The sequence below is a fragment of the Vigna umbellata genome, chromosome 8, assembly GCF_029865625.1.
Source record: "Vigna umbellata cultivar VRB3 chromosome 8, Vumbellata_1.0, whole genome shotgun sequence".
NCBI classification, from domain to species: domain Eukaryota; kingdom Viridiplantae; phylum Streptophyta; class Magnoliopsida; order Fabales; family Fabaceae; genus Vigna; species Vigna umbellata.
The window spans coordinates 37,960,085-37,976,663 of NC_142172.1; the positions used below are offsets into that span (position 1 = coordinate 37,960,085).

The 16,579-nt window shown below is 30.0% G+C and overlaps 2 protein-coding genes across 2 annotated transcripts; both read right to left on the minus strand.

Moving 5' to 3' along the window:
- Nucleotides 1-431: 431 nt before the first annotated feature.
- LOC124825523 (monocopper oxidase-like protein SKU5) lies at nt 432-3,235 on the minus strand. The gene is made up of 9 exons (XM_047298157.2): nt 3,080-3,235; nt 2,879-2,988; nt 2,508-2,778; nt 2,213-2,333; nt 1,765-2,125; nt 1,219-1,587; nt 800-1,056; nt 585-678; nt 432-489 (listed from the first exon to the last, which is right to left on the minus strand). The coding sequence occupies exons 1-9, from the start codon at nt 3,233-3,235 to the stop codon at nt 432-434; spliced, it is 1,797 nt and encodes a 598-aa protein (XP_047154113.2).
- A 1,365-nt stretch (nt 3,236-4,600) lies between these two features.
- Nucleotides 4,601-7,402, minus strand: LOC124825524 (ras-related protein RABC2a-like). The gene is made up of 6 exons (XM_047298158.2): nt 6,967-7,402; nt 5,799-5,867; nt 5,508-5,573; nt 5,250-5,371; nt 5,020-5,148; nt 4,601-4,902 (listed from the first exon to the last, which is right to left on the minus strand). The coding sequence occupies exons 1-6, from the start codon at nt 7,112-7,114 to the stop codon at nt 4,798-4,800; spliced, it is 639 nt and encodes a 212-aa protein (XP_047154114.1). The 5' UTR covers nt 7,115-7,402; the 3' UTR covers nt 4,601-4,797.
- Between the last annotated feature and the right edge of the window lie 9,177 nt (nt 7,403-16,579).

A 16,579-nucleotide genomic window follows, 5' to 3' on the forward strand; every position in this document is an offset into this window, starting at 1 on the left:
ACCCAACACTGCAATCACATAATTACTATTTTCTTTTTAAAATATTTATGTTCAGTTTTATTTTCTTATAAATATTTTTTATTTTAAAATTGTATTTGAAACAAAGATTTTCAGCCACTCCCTGGAGACCTAAATTGTCAAATAGATTTATTCGATTATATATTAAATAAATTATTTCTGGAAAGTAGCACTAAACCAAACTTTAGAAAATCAAATTATAAGAAAGTATAGAAATATGAAAATTAATTCTAAGAGACAAAGAATAAATAAGAAATTAATCTTGAACTATACCCAAAATATTTGAAGATATGCAATACTTGTTCTATACATTTCATTCATGATGGACCAATTTAAAAAGAAAAAGAAAAATACAGTAGGAGTTTTTGTGCTTCATATCTCCCATCTCCCTAGCAAAGGGTGCACCATCTCAATTAATGAACACCAATATAGAAGAAACATATGACAGTGGTGATCATAGCAATCAGATACCTATTATTCGTATTGCAGAGAAGTTACAGAAAGAACATGTGTTAGTTTATAACAGACAACAGCATAAATGGTGTAACAACACAAACTGCTAATACCTTGTTTTATGCAGATTACATGCATTGGATGACGGAGCACTTGGTGTTGGGGACACTGAGGGAGCAGGGGTTGGAGCAGGAGGTTCATACTTTCCTGTCAACATTCAAAAGGATCAATACCATAATATCACACCTTTTCAAAATCATCATTCAAAAAACAAAGTTTGTAAAGAAGGTTAAAAAACAGTAGAAAATACTTATGAAGATGCACTAACCACAAAGAAGGAGATTTGGTGGAGGAGGCTTCTCTTTGGCAGGGTTGGGATCAGCATCATAAACCCTCACATAGAGCTCTTCACCCAAATACCAGCTTTGCAAGTTCTGTGATCTCAGATTCCACATTCCTGGGTTGTCAGGGTACACATAAACTGCACTCCACCCTCCAGGGTACACTTGCACACTCGATCGACCAACAGGATCATACAGATTATAAGTTAGCCGTGATTCTAGACTCCATTCTCCTTCTCCCATTCTGAAAGCAAATATTTCTTATTTATCACATCCAAATTTTAATGCTGAAGCTGCTCTCACTATAAACTTAGCTTCTAATAACATGTCAATTGTTGCAATGCATACTTTTCTACAAGGAACCTGACTTTCTAGTAAAATCCTTCAAATGAAGCAGATTACTTACCCGACCACAAAGAAACTATATCCATCTAAATGCCAAGTATCAATCGTGTCTAAACTGTTTTTCAGCACTATCTCCGTCCACCCTTTGTGCAATGCACTGGCAACGAAAACTCCACTCACGGCCTTTGCATTTGAACTGTTCTTAGAAAAAGCATCGAGTTCATATACTCCAGTTCCATTTGAAAAGTAATCAGCTAGCTTCAATGGAGTATCTGGGGTCAAGTAAGACACATTGTTGACAGTGTAGCGAGATAATCCATCAATAGTTGCTACAGACGCGTTTAGAATGAAAGTCTCAGATATTGTCACATTTGAAACATTGAACGTTCCCTGAGGATTAGGCCTTGCTGCTCCAGTGGTCAGGTTCCACCTTTAATTCAAATAAAAAACCACAATGTGAATGTTTGCGTATGTTCAAACATTGACTCTAGGATCTAAGTTTTCGTAACTGCAAACATTATAGTATGTTGACAATAAGAAAGCACACAAACAAACGCAAGAAATTTGAGCTACACTACACAAGTAACATTTTGTGGCATGCAGTTACCTGATGGATTTTGCTTGGTTGATGGAGAATTGCACATCAAAGGGATCTGGACCACTTGGGAGAGACCCCTTAGCTGGTATGGTAGAGTTATCATAATGAAGCACGGCAACGCCGACGAGAGTGCTATTATCTGTGGCATTACTCATTTTAGGAGAGGCCACTATGTAGTAATCAGCAGCATCTTCATTTGCTGTGACAAGAACTGAATAGGATTGACCTACATGAACATCAAGAGACTCCAACTCTATTTGATTGACGTAAGAACCTTCAGTTTCAACCAAAACCATTTGATGATTTTGAATCCTGAAGTTGAAGCTCCAAGTTGTCCCTACGTTTGATATCCTTAGCAGATATGTTTTTCCTGAGACACATCATCCTAAAGGAGTTAAGTTAATTGACAACGTAATCATAAAGTGATTCACTAGCCTTTCTCTTAATCAGTTCTCACCTTGTGTAACATTGATAGACTCATATGACACAGAAAAATTGTTCATATACGGTCTTTTGCCGTTTATTAGCATCCAATCAGGAGGAAGAGCATTAGCAGTAGACAACCTGTACCTAATGTCCTGGTCGAAATAATATTCAAAAATAGCAACAAAAAATAAATACAAAATAAGCAACTATCGATAAATTAAAGATCAGGAAATGAAGTATCATTCCATGGAATTGCTGAAGGCATAATAATGTCAATGTTTAAAAGTGAGTATCGACAGTCACAAGGCAAGAAAGCAGTCAGTTACCTTGTAGCCGGTGCTGTACCAGTCTCCAATCAGAAGATCAAATTCTGCCTCTGGTTTTGGAAAAGGAACACTGATCACAGGTCGATTGTTGACTCGAATTGGACCAAACCCTCCACCAGCTTTAAGGAAATTGATGGAAGGAAAATAGGAGAATGTGCCAATCTGGTCTTTGACTTGGAAATCATAAGTCCAATTCCAACCAGCTGGAATGGGGCAGTTTGTGCCAGAAACGCCATCTTGCCATGAATCTAACCTTTGCTGTATACCATTCCTACACCAAAATGAAAATATACGAATCTTGGAAGTGGTCATCAGTAAGACTAATTGATTATTTGAAGAGATAAAGAAAGAGAAAAGTATGTACAGAATACCACGTAAACAGCAAGGGATCATCTAAACCATTGAAAACATTGACATGAATATTATCATTTGTTGTTGCATTTATAAGGGGTCCCGGGAACAGGCCATTGATTGTTATTACCTGCAGAGTATATGAGCAATAGTATTAGTGAAGAATGCATGAGTAAGACAAATAAAAAGATGAATAGGTGAAAGTTATTTATAATCCTCACTGGTTGATCAGAAGAAACAGGCTTTAAATTGAAGTCGATGGAAACGTGCCAATCAAGGAATATGTCAGCACTAGTGGCTGTTGTGACTAAGAATGGTAGCACCAGAATTGCACAGATAGCATGTTTGAGTTGAGGAGCAACAAAACCTGCAGCCATTGAAATGCCACCACAGTCTCTTGCTTTGGATGTTACTATATCAGTGCCTCTTATTAGTTGGTTTTCAAGAACAACGCCCTAACAGTTTAAATAGCTTTGAACTTATCAACTGCTAAACATGTAAGGAACAAAAATCCGAGAGGTTCTGTTCATTTCAAATATAACAGCCGGCCAAAGAAAAATCATTAATGTTGAAAATTTACTAATGTTTGATATTATTGTGATCATATCTTAACACAGGGCCATATAATTAAATAAGTGATGAAGTTGTATAAGACTAATAATTTTTCTAAGATGTTTTATAGTTTGGGTTGTTAAATTTATAATATCATAACATACTCTATATTATTATTGAAAATGTATTAAAAAGACGGAATTATTTTATCTTTTACGTAATTGTTTATTTTTCCGCTTACATAATTTTATTGATAAATTTCAGCAGAACTAGGGGTGTAAGTTGAGTAGAATAGTGGTTCAAAAAGCTATATCCCTATCCAAACAAAAACTAAATACAAAAAGATAGTACGTATCATAACATCCCAACTTGCACGTAAAGTGATAACATTCCAACGTCTCAAGTGTTCCTCTTCATATCTTATTCTTTCTGCCATAACTAGATAAGCATCCTTATATAAATACTATGCTATTAATATTAAATAATTTAACTTAAGTTTTTTTTTATGATGATTATTTGTAATTTTATATATTATCAAAATTTTCTTAAAACTTAGTTGAAAGTAATTATTTTAAGACTAAATAATAACGGGGATATCATGTCACTCTAAAAAGTAAAAATTGCAATATAATGAAAATGTTTAAAATCTTAACTCTATAAATATAAGAAAAATCACTTTTTTTTATTTTAATATCTTATATTAGGTTTAAAAAATATCTTTTAATAAAAATTATTAAAGTATTACCACTTAAAAATATTAATTCTGATGTTAATTATTAATTGAGATATAAGAAGAAACTCTTTTGTTGATTCTTCAAGTCCTCAATCCGTAATAATCTTATTTAAATTATTATCTTATTTAAACTTTAATATTAAATGATCAATCAGCAATTAAAACTGAAATAGACTTCAATTTAACAAAAAAAAAAAGTAATTTTCAAGTCTATTTGTACAAATATCTAAAATATATTTATCAAGCCTCTAGTCTCACCCCCAAGTTAACGCATTCTAATAATTATTATTCTTTTTGTTTACATTTTTTTATGGATGTATCATTTTCATTGATAGTTATCTCCAATATTTATAAACTAAACATGTTTCTACCTAATTTTTCTTTTATACATATGGTCACAAGTGGTAGAGTTTGAATCCTGTCCAGAAGAACCTAACATGAAAGTAAAAATGTCACATAATAAAACTAAAAATTCAAAATTATGGAAATATCCATCTCAAGCATCCTCTTGTGAGAGTTATGGAAATAGGCTGGAGCATATGATCATCCAAACTATCTGAATGTGACAATTGATATGATACAAAAACCCTGCTATAGTAACTATAGTATCCCTATTGAAAAATCTATTAAACATATCATGGTGCTGCATATTTACTAAGAACAGCAACCACCTCTTTGAGATGTCTCATACAACTGTTTTTGATTTTGCCTTCTCACTGCAAGAGACCCCTTTTCCCTTAAACCTGGCACATCTAATATCTGTAAATGTTAAATGGAAGAACAAAAATTTAGCAAGTCACATGTTGTCGGAAATTTAAGGAATTACATGAAGAACAGAAAGAAGAAATTTAATATCAGATATGATTATATATATACCTTCAATGAGAGATCATTAAAGCATTGCTGAACATTTTCTCTAGTTTTAGCACTACACTCTAGGAACAAGCATCTATGTTGCTGTGCAAGAGCCATTCCCTCTTCTTTGCTTACGGCTCTTTCACTCTCCTGAAAAATAACACAACTCATAGTCTTCAAATTCCAAACAATGAAATGCAAGAAAACAATGAGAAAAAAGATACATAACCTCTATGGTTTCAGTCTTTTACCTTATCCACCTTATTTCCAACAAGAATTTTGATGCTATCATGATTAGTAGAGTAAAGCTCAACTTCTTTTGCCCATATATCGATGAGATTTGTAAATGTCTCGCGTCGTGTCACATCATAGACTAAATAGAAAATAGAAAGAAAAAAAGAAAAGGTATTATATGCAGACACTAAAGGCAATACTGAAAAAGCATAAAGAAGCAAATGTTCATGCAAGTACAAGCATTATTTTCAAGAACATAGATATAGATAGAATACCAAGAATGATTCCATGTGCACCTCTGTAATAAGAACTTATTACTGTTCCAAACCTCTCTTGACCAGCTGCAAACATTAAATCAAAGTTATTATTATAATCCGTTAGCAACAACTCACCATTGCAAGGTAAAACCTATTTAATTTAAGTTCTTATTGCATACACACAAACTTGATGATCTAATTCTTAACCACGTATTAAGCAATATTATCATTACAACAATGTTCACAGTGAGTAGAAAACTGAGGTAAATCCTTCAGCAAAAATATGATTAAAAAGTATAAATCTGTTACCTGTGTCCCAAATAGTGAGCTTCAGTCTCTTACCAGCAACTGTGAAAAACTTTATCTTGAAATCCACACCTTAAATGATTCAAGAACCAACAGCTCAGTATGTAGCAGTGTGATGGTACAACAAATTACTCTGCAAAATTCCTTATGCTATGAACCACTCAATCATATGGAAAGTATAAAGTTTAAAGTCAAATGCCTCAATATTATAATAAATCATAACCAACTGTAAGAGACAAATAAAATACCATGAACAAAGAAGGTTAAATGTATCACCCCACAAGACAATTGCGCTATTTAACCGTATGTATGCATGCACAAGATCAATTGCTTCAACTTTCAAATAAGATACTGATAATGAAAATAAAATTCCTCAAAAAATAAAAATGGGTGATTTAGCAAATTTCAACGAATGTGACATTCATCACGAAAAATCTTAAGCACACGTTTAGTTCTTTTCCTGTTTTCTTTTGAAATTGATATCAATTTTGCTAATAATTTAAAAAAAAATGCCACATTGTTTTTCAAGATTCTGGGTAGAAAATTTCACTCAGAAAATGGTGAAACAGAATCTTGAAATGTAATGAAAATAAAATCTTGAAAACCTTTTGAAAAAACAAGGTACCGGTGTAGCTATTAGGAAAATGATATCAACTGAATGGAAATTAAAAACAAATCAAACCCTCTCTAAGATATGACCAAGTCCAATTTCAATTCTAGGAAGACCATATAAGAGATTTCTTTTCCCAATTCAGAAAAGTTGTTCGCAAAATGGGTTAACCAAAGTGTTTATCCGGCACAAGTCAAACCAAATCCAAAGAATAAAAATTGGCAATATGGTCCAACAAGAAGATACGGATATAAAAAATAAAAGGGAACCATAAATTAGAGTAAAATATAAAAGACCAAAAGGTCCACAAAAGATATCTGAAAACTGAAAGAAAACTGACTTGACTCCATAAACACTTTCCACAAGAATGCATGAGTCTATGAAACACTTTAAATGAAAAGTTTTCAAAAAGATTGACCCTCATCATTGTTTGACAGAAGTCTTGATAAAGGTGTTGAATTTGCAAGAACACAGTTCAATCCTGTGCCACCCTGTTCCATTTTTCGAAGCAAGAAAGAAAAAAGGAAGCCAAATTCACAGAACAGAGACAAAAGAAAGTACCAATGGTGGGGGAGAGATCATGGATAGAGTTAGAATTGGAGATGAAGCTGAGGAGAAGACTACTCTTGCCAACAGCAGAATCACCAATCAAAAGAACCTTGAAGGAGTAATCGTAGCTGCTACTGCCAACTCTTGAAGAAGAACCCATGTTTTGTTTCTGTCTTTTACCACCTTAATTCAAAACTGGACCATGATTGTCTTGTCTCTCCCTTTTTCAGGGTGAAAAATTGTAAAAGAAAAAGGATGAAGAATTGAGAAAGCAAAGATTTTTGTTTGAATATGAGAGAAAGAGGTGAGATTGGAAAGATAGTCCAGGCGGTTGAGAGTTTGGTCCAGAAGATCAAAATTCACAATGGTTAGGACAAATGTCCTCTTTCTTCCTTGTGCACTTTTTCTTCTTCTTTCTTTTTTAATTTATTAAGAATGAGATTGGATTGAGTTCACGCGCGTTTCTTGTTTCACGCAACATGGGACTTTGTTCTTTCAAGTGTGCCGGCCATGTTAGCGTTTTGTCTCCTTCTCACTCAATGTTTTCTGAAACAAAACCACACATCATCATTTTATCTTCCTTCTTCTTAACTACTCACTCTATTCTACTTCAAAATATGGAATATTTTTCTTTACCTCCTTTTATAAAAATTAATTGTAAATGTAAAAACAGTAATTATTATAAAAAAATTATATTAAGAAATGTTTTATATGTATGTCAAAAATCATTTTACTTTTGAACTTAATTTGCTTATAAAGAATTGACTTCATGGTTGAACAATTTGTTGATATCAATGATTTGGGTTCTAGATTTGGACAATATTTAAATAACTTGTCTATTCAAAATATACTATATTGATGCTTGAATTGTGTGTTTAAAATGGTCAAAGAAAGCTGCAATTAATATCAAAATTTGATCAAAATTGTTCTTTATTTGAAAAGAAAAAGCCCTTAATCTAGGTAAGTTTATCGGTTAGTGAAATTTAGGTAGGTTGATGAATAAACTCACCAGAAGAGAAATGATAATGTACTAAAAAGGTTTAGTCTATCAAATTAATTGACATAACTCTATTTTTCTTGTAAAGAGATAAATGTCATTGTCCCGGCATTTTCTACAGAAATTTCCTTCCTAGAAGGAAACTACAAACAAAGCAACAAGCCAGATAAAAAGAGCATGTAACTAGTACATCAAAAATAGGCATAGAACTAAAGCAAAAGCAATATCAATTTCGTGCTTATGGAAGTTTCCATATTTGTCATTTTTTCTTTTTGAAAGAAAAAATCTCTATAGTAGGTGTACTTTAACTCTTGGTTAAATACTTTGTTGAGCTCAAAATAACTGATAATGTGCTTGAAATTAATTACCTGAATAATGTCCAAAACAAAATACAAGATTTTTTAGAAAAATGTTTTCAGAAGCGAATCATCATGTTGTACATTTTAATTTTATCAAACCAAACTACTACACTGATACAAAACTATAACGTATAATTTGTTGCATCAAAGAAACACTATATTTTGGAAAATTAACTACAAAAGTCGTGCAAATTTACGTCATCATCCTCTGCACAAGTTCTTGGCAACAAACACACCAAGTGCTAACTGATATATATGTCTCTCTGTTTGGTCTATGATTTGAGCTTTGAATGGAATTAGGTAAAGTTTAGTGTGACATGATATGGTAATTATATTTTGGTGTTTGGATTATTTAAATTAAAATTGAATAAAATATGATAAATTTTATTGGTCAACTTGTTTATTATAACATAAATTTACTACTGATTAAGAGCAGTGAACATGAAAAAATGGATATAGAAAAGCAGTGTTAGTTAGTTATTGCGGGTTGAGCTGCTAATCCATATAAATCAACATATGATGATATCTTACTTCAATCTGAAACTTAAATCTCTTGCAATAAGTGATTAAGTACTATAGAAAACACAGCGTGAGGTGATAATGATCTCAATATTAATTTGGTCTTTCTCCACTTTTATAACATCAATTAGAATATTCATAAAATAATAAAATAAAGACTTAAAGAGAGAGAAATAATGAAATGTATCACACAATACACAATACTTAGAGTTTTAATACTATTACTTTTCTATAAGTATAATCTAATAAATCTATTGAATGAATATTAAATTCACATAATTAGATTGTAGTTGATTCTTTAACATTTACCCTCTTTAATTTATCGAACTCAAAACAAAATCTTAAAGCCCCAATATGAATTTAACATTAGTTAAGAGAATTTAAAAAATATCATAATTATTTTGGCGCAACACATGGTGAATAGTTAGAATTTTGAACAATGACAACCAACACATATCGAATTCTCCACACACGATCAACAATCCAATAAATGCAACATTGTCATCAAAACATGTAATTAAACAATTTTAAGAACAAAGGAATGTGTAAACCATGATCAACTCAAAGTTCTTTCTTGATCGTCCATTAATTAGGTGAGTCCCAAGATAAAAAAATTTATTAGTTATTATTCTAAACTAAATTACTTGTCTGAAATAAACAATATCTTCTCTGTTAAAAATTAACTTGAGTAGGAGAATATCTTTATAAATATCTGTAAAATCGAACACTGACATTAAAAATCAACACTTAAAAGTTAAGAATGTATGAAGTTAATGATTTTATAAATTCATCACAACTTGTGATAACACTATTTATTAATAAAACCTTGGACAACCAAGATTTACTCCAAGTCCAAATCAAAAGCAGATATTTCAATTATGAATATGAGAAATAGTTACAATGTCTTGGTGGTTAATACAAGAGAAACATTAAACATGGAAGGAACCACACAGTTATAAACTTAAATCAAGAGAAGTTAATCAATTCATAAAAAAAAAATTAATTAGTTGAGAAATAACTTCCCTAAAATTGTGAAAATGGGATTTGATTCCTGTTAAATTGTGACAATAATATATCTCAATCAAAAGAGGTGAATTAATTTAAAACTATTTTTACTCTTTTTTGAAAATTTGGTGGTGTATAAAACTATTTTTAATGAATTATACTGGTTTAACTCTTCAAGAGTTTACATTTCGTCTTCTTTCAACTACCTTAGTTAAAAGGAAATCCACTAATAATAAGTATCAAGATTATATAATATAAGATTCACCTACTCTAAATCTCTAATTACAACACAAACAAACTCCTAAAGGTGGCTACACACTCGCACTAGGAACCAAGAACATAGTCCTAAGGGTGAGATTATACACTAGGAACATTGCCTAGCAAAGGCAACTACAATTCACAAATAATTACATAAAAACAAAACCTAGTACACTTTTATTACTAATATTATAAATAAACTAGAATTCTGATTTTTCCTTGATCTTTTCTTTCATTATTGAAGCGTTGCAACTTGAATTATCTCAATGTTTGGCTTCTCCAAGAATGCTCCAAGACCTTTGATAAGTGTGAAAAAGAGTTGTTTTTATACTTATAAATGAGCTCAATTTTGTAATTATTCATGTTGTTCCTCATTGAAAAGTTGTAATAGGTAGTAGATTGTTATGTAAAATATTGTACATGATATGGTGTATTATTTAGACTCTGTCAACCAATTTTCGCAAAGCGAAAGTCAAAATTTGCACTGCCAGAAGAAGAAAATTCGCATAGCGCATCAGTACCTGTGCGCCGAGCGAATAACATCAGTTAAAGTGTAGCAGTTAAGAAAATTCGCATAGCGCACCAGTACATGTACGCTGAGCGAATTAATGAATTTAAGTGGCTTTAAAAGACGTGACAGAGCGACAGAAACATCTAAAGAATGTTTTTGTTTCACAATTAAAAGCTCTAAGTATTTTTTTTGTGCCTGCAAAAGAAATAGAACACTTATATGTAGCAAAAACACATATTTGTCAATTTTAATCAATTACATTAATTTCTTAATTGATTAAAATTTACACACAGTTTTAATCTATTAACTAATTTTCTTAATCAATTAAAATAGAAAATAAGACATCAATTTTTAATAGTTTTAGCATTCAGTACAAATCATCATACATTCAACATAGATTGATACCACATACAATTAATCATAGTTTTACAACTTATTTATTAAATCAAAAACATTAATCAACATCATCAAAAATAATTATTCAAAATAATTATTCAAAGTACTCCCTATAAACAATTCCAAAGTGTTAACCATGGCATAACTTCACAAAATCATAAAGTGCAAGGTAAAAGTAGGACATATATGAAAGTCATTTTAAGTATTTAAAATACTTTTGTAATGTGGTCACACAAGCCATTTAAGGTGCACTTGAGTGAAGTGGTGCAGCAAGGCATACTATCATATTTTGCTAAAAAATGAGCATAATCTATTAATTATTCCTATTATATGATATGACCGCATGATACTACTACTACTGTGTCCACACACCAACGTAAACTTTCTACATTTCTTTCAAAGTCACGTTAACTTTCTATGACCACACTAACAACGAATCTTTCAATTCCCAAATTCTTTTACGACTAAAAAAATCAAAACTCCACATTACTATACACAAATACTTCATATTCATAAGCAAATATAAGAAATGTATAAGAAATTTGTTTTTTTTGTTATTTAAAATAAAATTTAATTCGAATAAATTGATGGTGATTATGCAACTGAATTTGCTTCTAATAATGTAGTAAAAATTAATGTGATTTATTTAAGTTGTAAATGAGAACATAATAATAACAACACATTTGTTCCTAGTACGCAAAGTTGTTTTTCTTATCAATAGATGATACTATTTTAGTTACATTGTAAAGATTTGCTCAATCTAAAGAAGTGGGATCGCATTTAATTTCAAAGTTGTATATGTAACAAGGATTTTTGTGATAATTACTCTAATAATTATTTATTGGTAGGATAAAAATTCGTTCGAGTAACGTAACATCTCATAATCACTATAAATAATATATATATATATATATATATATATATATATATATATATATATATATATATATATATATGGGGTTTGCTAATGCGCGTACGCTTGTTTTTCAGTTGGTACATTTTAGCAATGTGTACCGAATTTTAGTAGACAAAAATATCCTTATATACCATGGATTCTAAGTTTTAAGGTTAAGGGTATTCTAATAATTTTCATTCTCAAAACTAAAAAAAGAAAAAAAAACCCCAAACCCTTACTCACCTCTCTCATTCCTCTCAACCCTTTCTCTTTCATCTTTCTCACTCCAATCTTTTCTCTGTCATCCCTACTGTAGCCTCAATTGAAAAAAATCAGAAACACTTGCCGTTAAACAATCTTACAAAAAAATGATTTTATAATGAGTTTTGATCTTATAATTTTTGTCTTATCTAATTTTATCCAATTTTCACAAGCATAAAGGAATTGGTAATTGACCTGGAAAAAATCAAAAATACTTGATGTTAAACAATTTCTTACAAAAAAATGATTTTATAATGAGTTTTTATTTTATAATTTTTGTCTTATCTAATTTTATCTAATTTTCACAAGCATAATGACATCAAAGGAATTGGTAATTGGCCTAGAAAAAATCAGAAACACTTGTTGTTAAACAATTTCTTACAAAAAAATGACTTTATAATGAATTTTCATTTTATAATTTTTGTCTTATATAATTTTATCTAATTTTCACCAGCATAATCACATCCGAAAGAATTGGTAATTGGCCTGGAGGGTTTTTTTAGAGATGATGATTCAACATATGCAGATGATAAAATTATAGAAATTAGGGAAGATGGTGAAATTGAAGAGATCTTGAATGAACCTTTGCCTGAAGGTGAATATGTCAATGACTCAACTCTTTACAAAGGCAAATTATTTAAAGGCAAGTGTTTCTGATTTTTTCAATTGGGACTACAGTAGGGATGACAGAGAAAAGGTTGGAGTGAGAGAGATGAAAGAGAAAGGATTGAGAGGAATGAGAGAGGTGAGTAAGGGTTTGGGGGTTTCTTTTTTTTTTCGAAGTTTTGAGATCAAAATTATTAAAATACTCTTAACCTTAAAACTTAGAATCCATGATATATAAGGGTATTTTTGTCTACTAAAATCCGGTACACATTGCTAAAATGTAGCAACTGAAAACAGGCGTACGCGCGTTAGCAAACCCCTATATATATATATATATATATATATATATATATATATATACGGGATTTGCTAACGTGCGTACGCATGTTAGTAGAGAAAAATACCCTTATATAACATGGATTCTAACTTTTAAGGTTAAGGGTATTTTAATAATTTTCATTCTCACAACTTAAAAAAAAAACCCCAAACCCTTACTCACTCATTCCTGTCAACCCTTTGTCTTTCATCTCTCTCACTCCAACATTTTCTCTGTCATCCCTACTATAGCCCCAATTGAAAAAATCATAAACATTTTCCATTAAACAATTTGTCTTTGTAAAGAGTTGAGTCATTGACATATCCACCTTCAGGCAAAGGTTCATTCAAGATCTCTTCAATTTCACCATCTTCACTAACCTCTCTAATTTCATCATCTGCATATGTTGAATCATCATCTCTAAAAATTACCAATTTCTTTATGCTTGTGAAAATTGGATAAAATTAGATAAGACAAAAATTATAAAATGAAAACTCATTATAAAATCTTTTTTTGTAATATTGTTTAACTAATGTTTCTGATTTTTTTCAGTTGGGCTACCATAGGATGATAGAGAAAATGTTGGAGTGAGAGAGATGAAAGAGAAAGGGTTGAGAGGAATGAGGGAGGTAAGCAAGGGTTTTCTTTTTTTTTAGTTATTTTTTGTAAGATTGTTTAACTAATGTTTCTGATTTTTTTTTCAGTTGGGCTACCATAGGATGACAGAGAAAATGTTGGAAGAAGAGATGAAAGAGAAAGAGTTGAGAGGAATGAGAGAGGTCAGTAAGGGTTTGGGTTTTTTTTAGTTATGAGAATGAAAATTATTAAAATATCCTTAACCTTAAAACTTAGAATCTATGATATATAAGGGTATTTTTGTCTACTAAAATCCGATACACATTGCTAAAATGTACCAACTAAAAAAACAGGCGTACGCGCGTTAGCAACCCATATATATATATATATATATATATATATATATATATATATATATATATATATATATATATATATATATATATATATATATAATTATAAACGATTGAATTTACAGAACAAAATACAATCATATAAGTTAAAAGTTATATAAAATACAATATTTTAAGTGGATCTCAAAAGTGAACTTGCTTTTTATCGAAAGATATAATTTAAATATTCATATTAAAAAAACTAAACAAAAGGTAAGTTAATATTGATTTTTCCTTCCTGAAGTTGTGCCTTGAGCAAATAAAAGTTTGCTTTAGAGGACAAATAACTAATGCAACATATCTTTTCTCAAATTCCAAACCACAACGTGAGCAATAAAAGTTATCGCTCAATTAAGTGAAGGCTTAAGTGATAATAATCTACATCTAAGTTGATGGTCATTGTTTGAACATCGCTTAAGCAGCATATATATAAAACAAACAAAACCAATATGTTCACAAAACAATTTTATCATTTTTTATAGCATCTTTCAACTATATTTTAACATTCGATTAATTGAATGTAAAATTTGTATAATGCAACTATTATTCTTTATTGACCTATCAAAAACAATTTCACATTCCAATAACAATGAATGCAATAATAAATTAATAAATATAAATGTATATAATTAATTTTATAATTTTAGTAATTCCTATACCGATAACATTCAACAATCTTATAATATAACTAAACTTGTCTATAATTCTAGATTGATTCTCTTATCTAATTAAACAATTGCTTTGTTTCTCAAGTTATATAAAAAGGAGGACTTGAAAGCACACTAAGACTTCTAGAAATCTAAAGAAGCATCACCAAATCAACTAAACTCTCATTAGAAGTTCGACTATAGTTGAAAGAATAATTTTTTTAATGGAAAGGATCAGTCAAATCTTGAACTACTAACCTATAAAATAAGTAAGAATAAAAGGACTTTAGAGCAAAAAAAAACTTATTAATAACTCAAATTTCAATTTCAATTGGTTGAAGATACCTTACTTAGACCACTTAGCTAACGATCTACATTGGAGAAAAGGGTATAAAAGAATGTTTCAGATAATGCTGAGAAACAATTATAGAAAATCAGAAAAATAATAAAGAGAAACTGAAAAATCAAAAAGAAAGAGAAGGGTGATGAAGTAAATGAAGAAAAGAAAAGAAAAGGACCTACGGATTCTTAAACTATGGCAACAGTTTGGTGCCCATAGGGTGTTACGTGACTATTAACACTTTGATTTCAAGCTACTCTGATGGAGGGACACATAATACTCAAATTTAAAAGGTGGAATACGAAGAAAAGGTTAGGTATGAGAAAAATAAGGAAACAAAAGGAAGAGAATAACATTTTTTATTTATTGAAAGTGTTTAGGAATGATAATTAAGTCTTTGTAAATCTTTCTGAAAAGGACGTATTGTTGAGATTTGGATATTATATACTCAAATTCATGATGTGGATTTGTTTTTATAGAATGAAATGGATTTCCTTTTTGTTATGATTCAACCTTCTTTAAAAAAGTTGTATTTTAAGGAAAAGTTATCTAAGGTGTGTTACCTTTAGATATGAGAAAGATAACACTTTCAATGAATGTTTGTTAACCATTTATAGTCTCACAAACATTCTTAAAATATAGTGTTGTTAAAAAGGTCATTTTTAGTGTAATGTTTATGTTTTTACCATATTATTCTTCAAACAAAATTAAGATAAAATATATTTTTTCCAAAATTATCAACTTCTTAAATTTTTATTCATTTCCCTTTAATTTACTTTTCTTAAAAGGATATAAATTGGACGCACATGATAAATTAAGAATGAGATGAGTAAACGTTAAAATTTGTAATCACTACTATAAAAAATGTGTATTACGATGACGAAAAATGTCTTTCTATTACGATAACTTTTTCATTGTTGATCATGTCATTGTGAAAATTTTAACTAAAATCATAATAGATAAGTCAATGTAGTGATTGTTGTAAATCATGACGATATTATTTATTGTCGTTATACAAATAAATTACATCAAAATAATTAAAATTTGAAATTAAACTATCGCGATGGTTCTCTCTTTAACCTTCGTGTGATTTGAAATTTAAATAATTTGAGTATGATGAACATATATCATGATGATCTTTGTCATAAACATCGTGGAAGTAACATATATCACGATAGTTTTTTCATAACTATTTTGATGAAACTTCCACGATAAGTTTTATACAAAACATTGAAATGTAACTTTTTCAAAATTTTAACTTTGTTGTATTTATGAACATGTCATCGTATTTTGGTTTCACGTTGTATTTATTAACATCAAACTTACGTTTTGGACATGAAAAATGAAAGTTGCCCTAGTTTTAATACAAGTCACATATTTATATTCAACTAAGTTTGACATTAAATTAAATATACAGTTAAATAAGAGATTTTGATCAAACTAATTTACTTATAGTATAAATTAGGTTTGAGAAGTTTGAATTTGATACGATGAAGGGAGATGCATGATGGTTTAATGGGGACAGAAAAATATAATGGGATAGTGAC